This window comes from Ahaetulla prasina, chromosome 1, assembly GCF_028640845.1.
Source record: "Ahaetulla prasina isolate Xishuangbanna chromosome 1, ASM2864084v1, whole genome shotgun sequence".
Classification (NCBI taxonomy): Eukaryota; Metazoa; Chordata; class Lepidosauria; order Squamata; family Colubridae; genus Ahaetulla; species Ahaetulla prasina.
This window is the reverse complement of record NC_080539.1, coordinates 62,401,426-62,414,944: the sequence shown is the minus strand read 5'-3', so window position 1 is coordinate 62,414,944 and position 13,519 is coordinate 62,401,426. Positions and strand designations below refer to the sequence as shown.

Genomic DNA, 13,519 nt, shown 5'->3' with positions numbered 1-13,519 from the left:
GGCCCATGTTCCTCCCCAGCCTCCTTACTGTCCAACTCTGCTGCCAGCTCCGTAGGCTGCTGGCGGACCACAACAGAGCAGAGGTGTCAAACTCGTGGCATCATGGTGGCATCATGTGACTATTGGGACTTTTTTACCTTTCACTAAACCGGGTGTGGGGTGGCCAGTGTGTGATTCATCCAGCCCGCAGGCCGTGAATTTGACAGCTCTGATCTAGAGCAATAATATCTCCTTATTCAACCTGGATTGGCCAACTGATCGTTAACCTTTGGGAGAGATTTTCTTCTCCTATATAGAAAAGAGAAGAAAGGCACAATAGTGCCTGCTTCCTCCTTCTTCCATATTACATCAGATGGTGGGGGAAACGACACCTATTCTGTTTTCTTAGAGTTTGCATTTCCCCAGCTTCGCTGGACTCTGCTCCTTATTCAGACTGGCAGGTTTAGTTTGGACAGGTAAGCTCATATTTGAACCCGTGAAAGTGTTTCATACTAATATAATTTCTCAGGTCTCCTTATGACCTGTAGCTAAGTGGTAAGCATTTTTATAAGAATTGTTTTTCTGCTTTGCAAATCTAAACCCAGTAAGTGTATAATAATCCTTTCTATAAGGATTATTAGTTATTTCCTCTTTCTTTAAATGAATGTAGATATTGTGTCTAATTATGCAAGGAGTAAGTTGATTATTTATTTTGATTAAAATTATTCTTTACATTAAAATATCATTTTCAGTTCTCTATGACATATGGAGGAGCAGCTTTTCTTCTCCAAAATCCCTGGAAACTCTGTCCCTCAACACTATTCTTCTCACAGCATAGCAGAGAATCTCTGTAAAAAGAGGACTAATAAGACCCTAAGCAGGAATTAAATAACTGGGATTCTTTGCATGAAGACAGTACCAGTATCTTAAAGCAACTGCTCACTTGTTGTTTTGCAAAATGAGATGGGAAGGGTTGGCCAACCAAATTCAACCTACGGGCCAGAAGTTCTGCATGATTTATTATATTTCTAGAAAAACCTGCAGAGGCAAAGTTTTGCCCATGGCATTTATTACCCAATTTCTCTTTAAAACAAGTCCCATCAGCTACATGGAATCATCTTTTAATTAGAAAGCCAGGTTAAATCTTTCAGTTAGAGAAGTCCTCTATGCATACTGTTCAGAACTACAAAGATCTGAAGAGATAACCATTCAAGAGCCCTACCCCCTGCACTTTATGTCAGATCTTCTAGACCTAGAATTCTGATTTTCTGCTGACTTCCTATTGTCTGTGTTATGGAAAACTGACAGGGAACATTGGAAATTGGAGTCACATGGCTGTAGAGATGGTGTGAAAGCCAGAATTCTGAATTATCACTAATATAGTGCCATCATAACATCGAACAGTTATTGAACCAGTAGTCATTAAATGAGGATTCCCTTTACTTCTTCCACAAGATCAGATTCATAGCTCAGGAGTGCACATAATTGTAGCATTGCTCCTACAAAATGCTTTTGTATAATCTAACTTTACATCCACATCTTTAAACCAAAATAAAGACCAAGCTCAAATCATATGTGTTAGTTCTTTTAAATAACTCCAGCATAAAAAAAAATCCAATAGCCAATGTTGTTTCTTCAACAGCCATGGGGATGTCCAGTAAACATGAAAAATGTTTTTGAATGAATTAGTTCCATTTTAATGTTATAAGTCCCTAGAATCCATTCTAAATTTCAATTAGAATCCTACTCTAAATGTATAAAACCTTAGAATGCTATTTCTTAAAATGTCAGAGTTTTAAAAAAAATAAAATAGGATATTCCAGGTTTTAGTTCCAGATTTCTTGTAAATTATCAGTGTTTATCTTCAAAATCCTCTTCAACAATTTGAATAAATGCACTGTAGTTTTAAGTTCCTCTGAGATATTTTCTGTATACCTTATAATTTAGAAGGCTGCCAATGTAACAAACCCAAATTCAGTAATCAACAAATATTTTAATTTGGATATATTACAGCTAAGCTATTTCAGGCAATCCAAATTCTTTTTGTAGTGAGTCAGTGCTTTTTTAAAAAAACTTTAAAGATCAATTCATCTAAATATTTTTCTGCCTATGTACTTAAAGAACTTCCATATTAAAAGAAGCAACTTGGAACTAAGGAGAAATTTCCTGACAGTTAGAACAATTAATAAGTGGAACGACTTGCCTGCAGAAGTTGTGAATGCTCCAACACTGGAAATTTTTAAGAAAATGTTGGATAACCATCTGACTGAGATGGTGTAGGGTTTCCTGCCTGGGCAGGGGGTTGGACTAGAAGGCCTCCAAGGTCCCTTCCAACTCTGTTGTTATATTATATTATATTATAAAATTATGATTATCCCAAAGAATTAGTTTTTCATAAGAAACAAGATCAAGCTTAACACTCTTCCTATAGTCTTCCTATAGTTTTGCTGCTGATTAAAATGAATAAGTTGGGTGACCATACAAATCTCCTTAATAAATAAAATGATTTTTAAAAAATAAAATTTGAACCAAGTATTTGACAGATTTTCAGAGGTCAAATAATAGCATTCTATTTGTGCCCCTATTAATCTTTGCTCCTTCTTAAATTATTCTCATTCCATTCAAGAATTGGAGTCAAATTATAAATCCAATGATGTAATTGAAAGTCTGCAATGCTACATATCCTTTCATATGAAAACCTATCTAATGAGACTTGGAAGTAATGACTTTGGCTCCCATGGAAATTTCATATTGAGGAATTGCGGAGGCCAATAGTTTCAGTACCAAATTAAATAAAAGGATAAAGATAAAAGACTGCTTCATTAGTTCCGTAATGTATCAGTAAGTGAAAAACTATACCATTCATAATAAACTTAGCCAAGGGATTTAAATACGGCATTCTTAACAGTGGTGAAATCCAAATTTTTTTACTACTGGTTCTGTGGGCGTGGCTTGGTGTGTGTGGCTTGGTGGGCGTGGCAGGGGAAGGATATTGCAAAATCTTCATTCCCACCCCACTCTAGCGGAAGGATACTGCAAAATCTCCATTCCCACTCCACTCCAGGGAAAGGATACTGCAAAATCTCCATTCCCACCTTGGGACCAGGCAGAGGTGATATTTGCTGATTCTCTGAACTGAACTACTCAAAATTTCTGCTACCAGTTCTCCAGAACCTTTCAGAACCTGCTGGATTTCACCCAGTGTTAGGATTCAAGTAATTTAACAACCGGTTCTCTGCCCTAATAATTTCTTCCAACAACCAATTTGCCAACTGCTCAGATAGTTAACAACCGGTTCTCCCGAAGTGGTGCGAACTGGCTGAATCCCACCACTGGTTTCACCCCTGATTCTTAACTGGTTAATAAAACAGAAGTAAATCCTTTTTTTTCTTAAACATGTTCAAAAAAATATCCAAAGCTTTTTCTGTTGCTAGATGCCAGAAAACTAGATCAAATTTCTCAGACTGAATTGTAAAAATTTCTACCACCTGCCTGCTATTACAAGATGTTAGGATTTTTAATAAAACTGGATTGTGCAAGGTAAACTAAAGAAAGAAATAACCTCTTTATTGAGGTTATAATCAATTTTTTATTATCTGCAGCTAAGAAAGATATTGAACAATAACTAGTACAGCTACTTGGAACTTTGCTCAGTTTCACTAATATGGCTATATATACTTCCTAAAACAAGGAAGGAAATTTATGTTTCATGCATGACTAAATATATGTTACCAGCAACATGAAAGAGCCAGTTTAATAAAGTGACTAAGGTATTAGGCTAGAAATTGTGATACTTTGAATCCTTGGGCATGAAACTAATTTGGTAATCCTGTGCTTTCTCAGCCTTAAGAAGAAAGCAGTGGCAAACCATTTCTCAAACATCCTGTCAAGTAAACCACAAGAACAAGTCCAGGCAGTTGCCAGGAGTCAACACTGACTTGAATACAAATATATATGTGTTCCATTTCCATAAAAGTCATAATTCCATTTTATTAAAAATCCATCTCCATCAGGGGCCTTTTCTGCTTTCATAAATAATTTCCTGTAACATTAATGGTACAATTAGTTTTTCCCAATGGAAAATCATTGTTTATTTTATTTTAAAAAGTATAAATGGGGGACACGCATGCAGTGTCATATGTACACAAGGGGTGGGGCTTCACAACAACACAACACTGCTTTCATCAGTTTGTCCACCCCCCACCTCCACTGGTGCTGCTGATGGCCATATGGAACAGAGCCTTTGAGTGAAGTACTGCAGCTGTGAAACTGTCCCTCGAAGGAATATAGTTCTCTCTTCCATTGATATTGAGATTAGGTGTTTTGTTCAACTTCACTGTTGTATGATGACAACAGTTACTCTTTTCTGCACTCTTTCTAGAGTTTCAACATCTTTTTTACATTGTGGCGACCAAAATTGGATGCAGTATTTCAAGTGTGGCCTTTGAAAGTGGTATTAACACTTCATGTGATCTTGAGTCTATCCCTCTGTTTATGCAGCCTAGAACTGTGTTGGCTTTTTTGGCAGCTGCTGCACACTGCTGGCTCATATTTAAGTGATTGTCCACTAGGACTCTAAGATCCCTCTCACAGTCACCACTATTGATCAAGTTACCACATATACTGTAACTGTGTGTTTTATTTTTCTTGCCTAAATTGTTGGGGAGGTTGAATGCCACCACGTGTTTACTGGACCCGTGCCCCTCCTGGTTGGTGCTGGCCACTCAGGAGATGACACGAGGCTGGCTCCAGGCAATTACGAGCGCTTCCTTGGTGGAGGGAGTCTTCCCGACCGCCTTGAAAGAGGCGGTGGTGAGACCCCTCCCCAAGAAGCCTTCCCTGGACCCGGCTGTTTTAGGTAATTATCGTCCGGTCTCCAACCTTCGCTTCGCGGCGAAGGTTGTAGAGAGTATGGTGGCATATCAGTTTCCCTTACACCTGGATGAAACTGTCTATCTAGACCCGTTCCAGTCCGGCTTCCGGCCCGGTTACAGCACTGAGACGGCTTTAGTCGCGTTGGTGGATGATCTCTGGAGGGCCAGGGATAGAGGATGTTCCTCTGCCCTGGTCCTGTTAGACCTCTCAGCGGCTTTCGATACCATCGACCATGGTATCCTGCTGCGCCGGTTGGGGGGATTGGGAGTGGGAGGCACCGTTTATCGGTGGTTCTCCTCCTATCTCTCCGATCGGTTGCAGACGGTGTTGACAGGGGGGCAGAGGTCGGCTCCGAGGCGCCTCACTTGTGGGCTGCCGCAGGGGTCGATCCTCTCGCCCCTTCTGTTCAACATCTATATGAAGCCGCTGGGTGAGATCATCAGTGGCTTCAGTGTGAGGTACCAGCTGTACGCTGATGACACCCAGCTGTACTTTTCCACACCGGGCCACCCCAACGAAGCTATCGAAGTGTTGTCCCGGTGCTTGGAGGCCGTACGGGTCTGGATGGGGAGAAACAGGCTCAAGCTCAATCCCTCCAAGACAGAGTGGCTGTGTCGTGTCCCACTCCTCCGCTGACGGCTGGGTCCGGGAAATCCGAATCAGGCGTGCCTCTGCAGCTCTGTCCAAAGTCCTAGCAAAGTCCTCAGAGCAGGCAGGAGACCAGTAAGTGACTTCAGCAAGATAAGTTTGACTTTTTGCCTGACTCAGAGACTGCCAGAAAGTAGCTCCTTTATATAGGCCATGGGGTGTGGCACCCTATTAATCTTTGCTCCTTCTTAAATTATTCTCATTCCATTCAAGAATTGGAGTCAAATTATAAATCCAATGATGTAATTGAAAGTCTGCAATGCTACATATCCTTTCATATGAAAACCTATCTAATGAGACTTGGAAGTAATGACTTTGGCTCCCATGGAAATTTCATATTGAGGAATTGCGGAGGCCAATAATTTCAGTACCAAATTAAATAAAAGGATAAAGATAAAAGACTGCTTCATTAGTTCCGTAATGTATCAATAAGTGAAAAACTATACCATTCATAATAAACTTAGCCAAGGGATTTAAATACGGCATTCTTAACAGTGGTGAAATCCAAATTTTTTTACTACTGGTTCTGTGGGCGTGGCTTGGTGTGTGTGGCTTGGTGGGCGTGGCAGGGGAAGGATATTGCAAAATCTTCATTCCCACCCCACTCTAGCGGAAGGATACTGCAAAATCTCCATTCCCACTCCAGGGAAAGGATACTGCAAAATCTCCATTCCCACCTTGGGACCAGGCAGAGGTGATATTTGCTGATTCTCTGAACTGAACTACTCAAAATTTCTGCTACCAGTTCTCCAGAACCTTTCAGAACCTGCTGGATTTCACCCAGTGTTAGGATTCAAGTAATTTAACAACCGGTTCTCTGCCCTAATAATTTCTTCCAACAACCAATTTGCCAACTGCTCAGATAGTTAACAACCGGTTCTCCCGAAGTGGTGCGAACTGGCTGAATCCCACCACTGATTTCACCCCTGATTCTTAACTGGTTAATAAAAACAGAAGTAAATCCTTTTTTTTCTTAAACATGTTCAAAAAAATATCCAAAGCTTTTTCTGCTGCTAGATGCCAGAAAACTAGATCAAATTTCTCAGACTGAATTGTAAAAATTTCTACCACCTGCCTGCTATTACAAGATGTTAGGATTTTTAATAAAACTGGATTGTGCAAGGTAAACTAAAGAAAGAAATAACCTCTTTATTGAGGTTATAATCAATTTTTTATTATCTGCAGCTAAGAAAGATATTGAACAATAACTAGTACAGCTACTTGGAACTTTGCTCAGTTTCACTAATATGGCTATATATACTTCCTAAAACAAGGAAGGAAATTTATGTTTCATGCATGACTAAATATATGTTACCAGCAACATGAAAGAGCCAGTTTAATACAGTGACTAAGGCATTAGGCTAGAAATTGTGATACTTTGAATCCTTGGGCATGAAACTAATTTGGTAATCCTGTGCTTTCTCAGCCTTAAGAAGAAAGCAGTGGCAAACCATTTCTCAAACATCCTGTCAAGTAAACCACAAGAACAAGTCCAGGCAGTTGCCAGGAGTCAACACTGACTTGAATACAAATATATATGTGTTCCATTTCCATAAAAGTCATAATTCCATTTTATTAAAAATCCATCTCCATCAGGGGCCTTTTCTGCTTTCATAAATAATTTCTTGTAACATTAATGGTACAATTAGTTTTTCCCAATGGAAAATCATTGTTTATTTTATTTTAAAAAGTATAAATGGGGGACACGCATGCAGTGTCATATGTACACAAGGGGTGGGGCTTCACAACAACACAACACTGCTTTCATCAGTTTGTCCACCCCCCACCTCCACTGGTGCTGCTGATGGCCATATGGAACAGAGCCTTTGAGTGAAGTACTGCAGCTGTGAAACTGTCCCTCGAAGGAATATAGTTCTCTCTTCCATTGATATTGAGATTAGGTGTTTTGTTCAACTTCACTGTTGTATGATGACAACAGTTACTCTTTTCTGCACTCTTTCTAGAGTTTCAACATCTTTTTTACATTGTGGCGACCAAAATTGGATGCAGTATTTCAAGTGTGGCCTTTGAAAGTGGTATTAACACTTCATGTGATCTTGAGTCTATCCCTCTGTTTATGCAGCCTAGAACTGTGTTGGCTTTTTTGGCAGCTGCTGCACACTGCTGGCTCATATTTAAGTGATTGTCCATTAGGACTCTAAGATCCCTCTCACAGTCACCACTATTGATCAAGTTACCACATATACTGTGACTGTGTGTTTTATTTTTCTTGCCTAAATGTAGAACTTTACTTTTTTCACCATTGAATTTCATTTTGTTAGATAGCGCCCAATGTTCAAGTCTGTCAAGATCCATCTCTATCTTAAGCCTATCTTCTGGAGTGTTGGCTAGCTTGGTGTCATCTGCAAATTTGATGAGTTCCCCATCTATCCCCTTGTCCAAATTGTTGATGAAGATGTTGAAGATTACTGGGCCTAAAACAGAGCCCTGGGGTATCCCACTGCATACCTCTCTCCATGTAGATGCAGTTCCATTGAGGACTACATGTTGAGTATGGTTGGTGAGCCAGTTACAAATCCATCTGATGGTGATACTGTGTAACCCACATTTTTCTATTTTATCAAGTAGTAGGTTATGGTCTACTTTGCAGATGTTTTACTGACGTCCAAGTAAATTATATTGACAGCATTCCTCTGGTCCACTAGTTTTGTCACTTTGTCAAAGAATGCAATAAGATTGGTCTGGCATGATCTGTTTTTAACAAACCCATGTTGGCTTTTGGTTATTACTTTATTTGCTTCTAGGTGTTTGCTAATTCGTTGCTTGATTATCTTTTCCAGAATCTTCCCTGGTATTAAGGTCAGGCTGATGGGTCTGTAGTTTCCTGGGTCTATTTTTTTTCCTTTTTTGAATATGGGAACTACATCAGCTCTCTTCCAGTCCTCTGGCAGTTCCCCAGTTATTTTATTTTATTTATTTTATTTTTATTTAAGTAAATAAATATACATATATTTTAAATTTAATTTATATTAAATAATGTCTGCAGTTCCCACATTATTTAATACAAATCAAATTATATGATTTCTCATATGTATCAAAGTCATTGCATGCCTTTTTTATGGTTACAGGATGGAACTGTACCCCCACTTGATATTGATGTACACCTGGAAGAAATTGCTTATGATCCCTGCTGTGATTGCTTTACGTGAGTAATATCCAATTTGGAATCGGTTTTGAGAGCAGATAAAGGAACATGTATGCTCTGGAGCAGTGGTCACCAACCTTTCGGACCTCAGGGATCACTAAATTCATAATTTTAAATCCCACGGACCACTAATATGATCTGCCTAATGACTGGGTATGTGGGCATGGCCAACTCGATGTCACTCACGTCAAGGGGCACCTCATCAGCCTCTACTCACCCTTCCCAGCCACTCCTCTGACCGAGAAGGAGGCTCAGTAGAAGCACCTCACTAAGGACTAGAAGCATAGGCTTTCCAAGCAAAGGGAAGACCTGTGGGAGTGCCAGCCAGTGGTGGGATTTGCCAGTTCACCGAACTGTGCAGAATTGTAACAACCGGTTTGCCCGAACTGGCAGCAGCCCCTCCGATTTTTGTGTATTTCATGATTTTTATTGTGTCCGAATGTCCATCAAGAGCTTACATCAGCCCAGTGTCTGATTTTTTCAACATAGACCACCCTGTCCTTGAATGACTGGGTGGACTGGACATTAACCTTTGAACTATTATAAGTCCATGTATTTGCCATATGCTAAATAAAATAAAATGCTTTTCTTTTCTGTTTTTTCTTTATAGAGGAGCAGATCTTTCAGCTCTAGTACGAGAAGCTTCTGTTTGTGCCCTAAAACAACAAATGACAATGTTCAGTCCTGCAAACAAGAACAGTAAGGAGAGGGAAATGGCATATTATAACTTAAGGCAGATTTTCTTAATGACCAGATGTTTAAGAACCTTTGGATGTTTTCATTAATTTATTTCAGAGTTCCCACAGTGCAGAATTGTTATAGGATTGCTCTAAACTAAAGACACACTAAAAATAGTGAAAGGAAGTTAATTAAAGGTTTGGTAGGAATGAAAATGTTAGTATTTTTTATCTACACTGGGCTGTCTAGCACTATAATTTTTTTTAAAAAATTGTAAGTATGAAGGAAAAAGAAGGAAAAATATCCAGAATACTGAAATGGGCATTGGTTGACCCTGACAGCACTGACCCTCTGTAAAAAGTCATAAAATGTAGGATGCTGTTACAAGACTAAGAAGCTAATGTTAGAGGCAGTCTAGAAAAGAGTTGAACGTGACATATTAGACAGTCTTCAGCAGTCAAAACACTACAGGTAGCCCTCAACTTACGACCACAATTGAGCCCAAAATGTATGTTATTAAATGAGAAATTTGTTAAGTAGTTTTGCCCCATTTTACAACTTTTCTTGCCACATTTGTTCATATAAATAATTTTTATTTCCATTTTCCAACATCATATTTATGTGCAAACTATTATCTATCATTAATCATTAATCATACTGATTCAGGCCTGCCCGATTGCCACTTCCTTTCTTCACAACCTCCCTCTCTACCCTCTACTACTTTCACATCCTTCACTTTACTACTTCCTCTCCTCCTTCTCCACTCCTCCCTTCAAAATACTTTCAGCATGTCAATTGTCCCACCAGAGGCAAGAATACTCTAGACCACTGCTACACAACACTAAAAGATGCCTATCGATCTTTACCCCTTGCAATTTGCATACCGAGCAAATAGATCAACAGATGATGCTGTTAATATGGCTCTGCACTACATCCTACAACATCTTGAGTCTCCAAAGACCTATGCAAGGGTCCTTTTTGTAGACTTTAGTTCAGCATTCAATACCATCATTCCAGACACTCTCCTAACTAAGCTAAACCAGCTACAGGTACCGGAACAGGCTTGTAAGTGGATCACAAGCTTCCTAACAAACAGGAAGCAGCAGGTGAAGCTAAGCAAGATCACATCAAATACCTGTACAATTAGCACAGGGGCCCCCCAAGGCTGTGTGCTCTCCCCACTTCTCTTCTCTCTGTATACCAATGACTGCATCTCCAATGATCCATCAGTTAAGCTACTGAAGTTCGCAGATGACACAACAGTGATTGGTCTCATTCGAGACAATGACGAATCCGCATATAGACGAGAGGTCGAACGACTAGCCTTGTGGTGCAACCAAAACAATCTGGAACTGAACACACTCAAAACCGTAGAAATGGTGGTAGACTTTAGGAAAAACCCTTCCATACTTCCACCTCTCACAATACTTGACAACACAGTATCAACAGTAGAAACCTTCAAATTTCTGGGTTCTATCATATCGCAAGATCTCAAATGGACAGCTAACATCAAAACATCATTAAAAAGGACAACAAAGAATGTTCTTTCTCGCCAACTCAGTAAGCTCAAACTGCCCAAGGAGCTGCTGATCCAATTCTACAGAGGAATTATTGAGTCTGTCATTTGCACCTCTATAACTGTCTGGTTCGGTTCTGCAACCCAACAAGAAAACACAGACTTCAGAGGATAATTGGAACTGCAGAAAAATAATTGCTACCAACTTGCCTTCCATTGAGGACCTGTATACTGCACGAATCAAGAAGAGGGCCGTGAAAATATTTGCAGATCCCTCGCATCCTGGACATAAACTGTTTCAACTCCTACCCTCAAAACGACGCTATAGAGCACTGCACACCAGAACAACTAGACACAAGAACAGTTTTTTCCCGAAGGCCATCACTCTGCTAAACAAATAATTCCCTCAACACTGTCAGACTATTTACTGAATCTGCACTACTATTAATCGTTTCATAGTTCCCATCGCCAATCTCTTTCCACTTATGACTGTATGACTATAACTTGTTGCTGGCAATCCTTATGATTTATATTGATATATTGATCATCAATTGTGTTGTAAATGTTGTACCTTGATGAACGTATCTTTTCTTGTATGTACACTGAGAGCATATGCACCAAGACAAATTCCTTGTGTGTCCAATCACACTTGGCCAATAAAAAATTCTATTCTATTCTATTCTACTACTCCCAATCAAATATCATTTCTAATAAAATCTCTCAAATATAATATTTCCAGCTTAACTTCATAACTTTTACTATCTATAAACATGTCAATTAAAACAAATAATCATTTAAACTACATCCATAATATAACAGTAAACAATTAAAATCATTACATCCACATTATCTAAATTCATAAATTTCACTTTCCATCCTTCACAATTAAATAATATCATCCCATAGATTTATACCATACAAATAGCAAATAACAAAAATCCTATAATTTATATCCTAAACAAATCAATTCCAAAAATTAACCATAATCATCATATTCACATCTTAAACATTCCTCCCCTCTCCCATTCTATTTTCCATCATTTCCAAACCAATTAACTTAGCATCTAACAACAAAGGATTCCCACTCTTTAAAACATTAATATAAAAATGTCTCGCTTTCATAACTGAATTAAGAAAATACTTTCTGCCTCTAAAATTCACTGACAAACCCATTGGAACTTCCCATCTAAAATATATCTGATGTTTCTTAAACTCATCCACTAAAAAAGCAAATTCTCTTCTCTTTCTTAACATTTTAGGAGGAATTTCCTTCATCATTTTTATATCTTGTCCCAATATTTGAAATTTATTTTTATAAAAGGCTTGCAAAATTTCATACCTAACCTTTTTAGATGTAAAATAAATAACCACATCCCTCGGTACTCTATTTTGTCTTGCCCACCAAGAATTAACACGATAAATTCTTTCAATATTAATCTCAAAATCTTCCGGCTCCACACCCTTTATCTGAGCAAAGGCTTGCGTAAAAATCTCTTTTAAATTTTCCTTCCTATTTTGCTTCAAACCTCTCACCCTTATAGCATATTCCATTAATCTATATTGTAATATTACTCTTTCTTCATCTGCCCTATCTACCTTTGCCTGTATATCTTCCATCTTATTATCTAAATTCCAATTGTTTTGATTTTTTTGAATTTCCTCTATTTTCCTTTGCAACTCTAAATTAGCTTTATTAATTTCTGCAAGATCATCCTCCATCTGAATACAAGAGCTTAATATTTGCGCAATTGCATCCTTTACCATTTTCATTTCCCTCTTCTGCTCTTCCACCACTTCCTTAAAATCCAACATCTCTTTCTCTATTTCATCAAATTTTTGATCTATTTCTAGAAAACGACTCTCCAAAAACTCCTGTAAAGAATTTCTTAATTCCTTTTTGATTTCTTCTTTTAATTTTTGAATCTGAACTGAAGAAATTTCAAAGTTTTTAATGACTTTTGGCACTATTTGCTTAAAAGCCATTTTTTTAAAAAAATATAACTTAATAACAGACCAAGAGGGGGAAAAAAATTTAGAAAAGAAAAATTCAAAAAACTTTTCTTCTAAATCACTATAATCCCAAAGAAAAAGAAAAAATATAAATCATAAAATTCTCGTTTCTTCCATTTAGTCAGTATCTTCCTATATATCTTCTGTCTTTTACTTCAACACTAGCCGTTAGTAAGCATTTCTACTTTCGTTTTCAGTACACACATTCCACAAAACCGCCATTTGCTTTCTTCTCTCCTATCTTCGCAGCAAATATATCCTCAGGGGCTTACAGTCTTCTTACAAACAAGTGCTAGAACTCCAGTTTCTGCTCCGTCCACGTTACAATCCATCATAAATCAATTTCTGCTGTGGAAATTGGACGCTTCGTTTGTTTGCCATAAAGGCAAATGCCTCCCCCAGCCAGGAGCTTATCAGGCTATGGAAGGAGAACTCCCCGCAAGCCTCAGAAGCTTATTAGGGTGTCTCAACTTCAGCCTGAATGCTCATCTTTCCCTCTTTGCCCGAGGGAAAGAATTCCAAGCTGTCGGACCAAGATTTACGATGTCCTGACAGCTCTACAGACTAGAGAGTTAGCAGCCTAATTATAGCTGCTTCTGCACGAAGCGGAGCCAAACCGGAAGTCTTTGCCACATTTGTTAAGTGAA

The 13,519-nt window shown here is 38.5% G+C and overlaps 1 protein-coding gene across 1 annotated transcript in view; it reads left to right on the top strand.

Annotated features, from left to right (window-relative positions):
- NVL (nuclear VCP like) overlaps positions 1-13,519 on the top strand; it is a 65,812-nt gene that overhangs the window by 46,041 nt on the left and 6,252 nt on the right. Inside the window, exons 20-21 of the mRNA XM_058165504.1 lie at positions 8,592-8,668; positions 9,279-9,367. Of these exons, the coding sequence (XP_058021487.1) occupies positions 8,592-8,668; positions 9,279-9,367 (166 nt within the window). The remainder of the gene's footprint in view (positions 1-8,591; positions 8,669-9,278; positions 9,368-13,519) is intronic.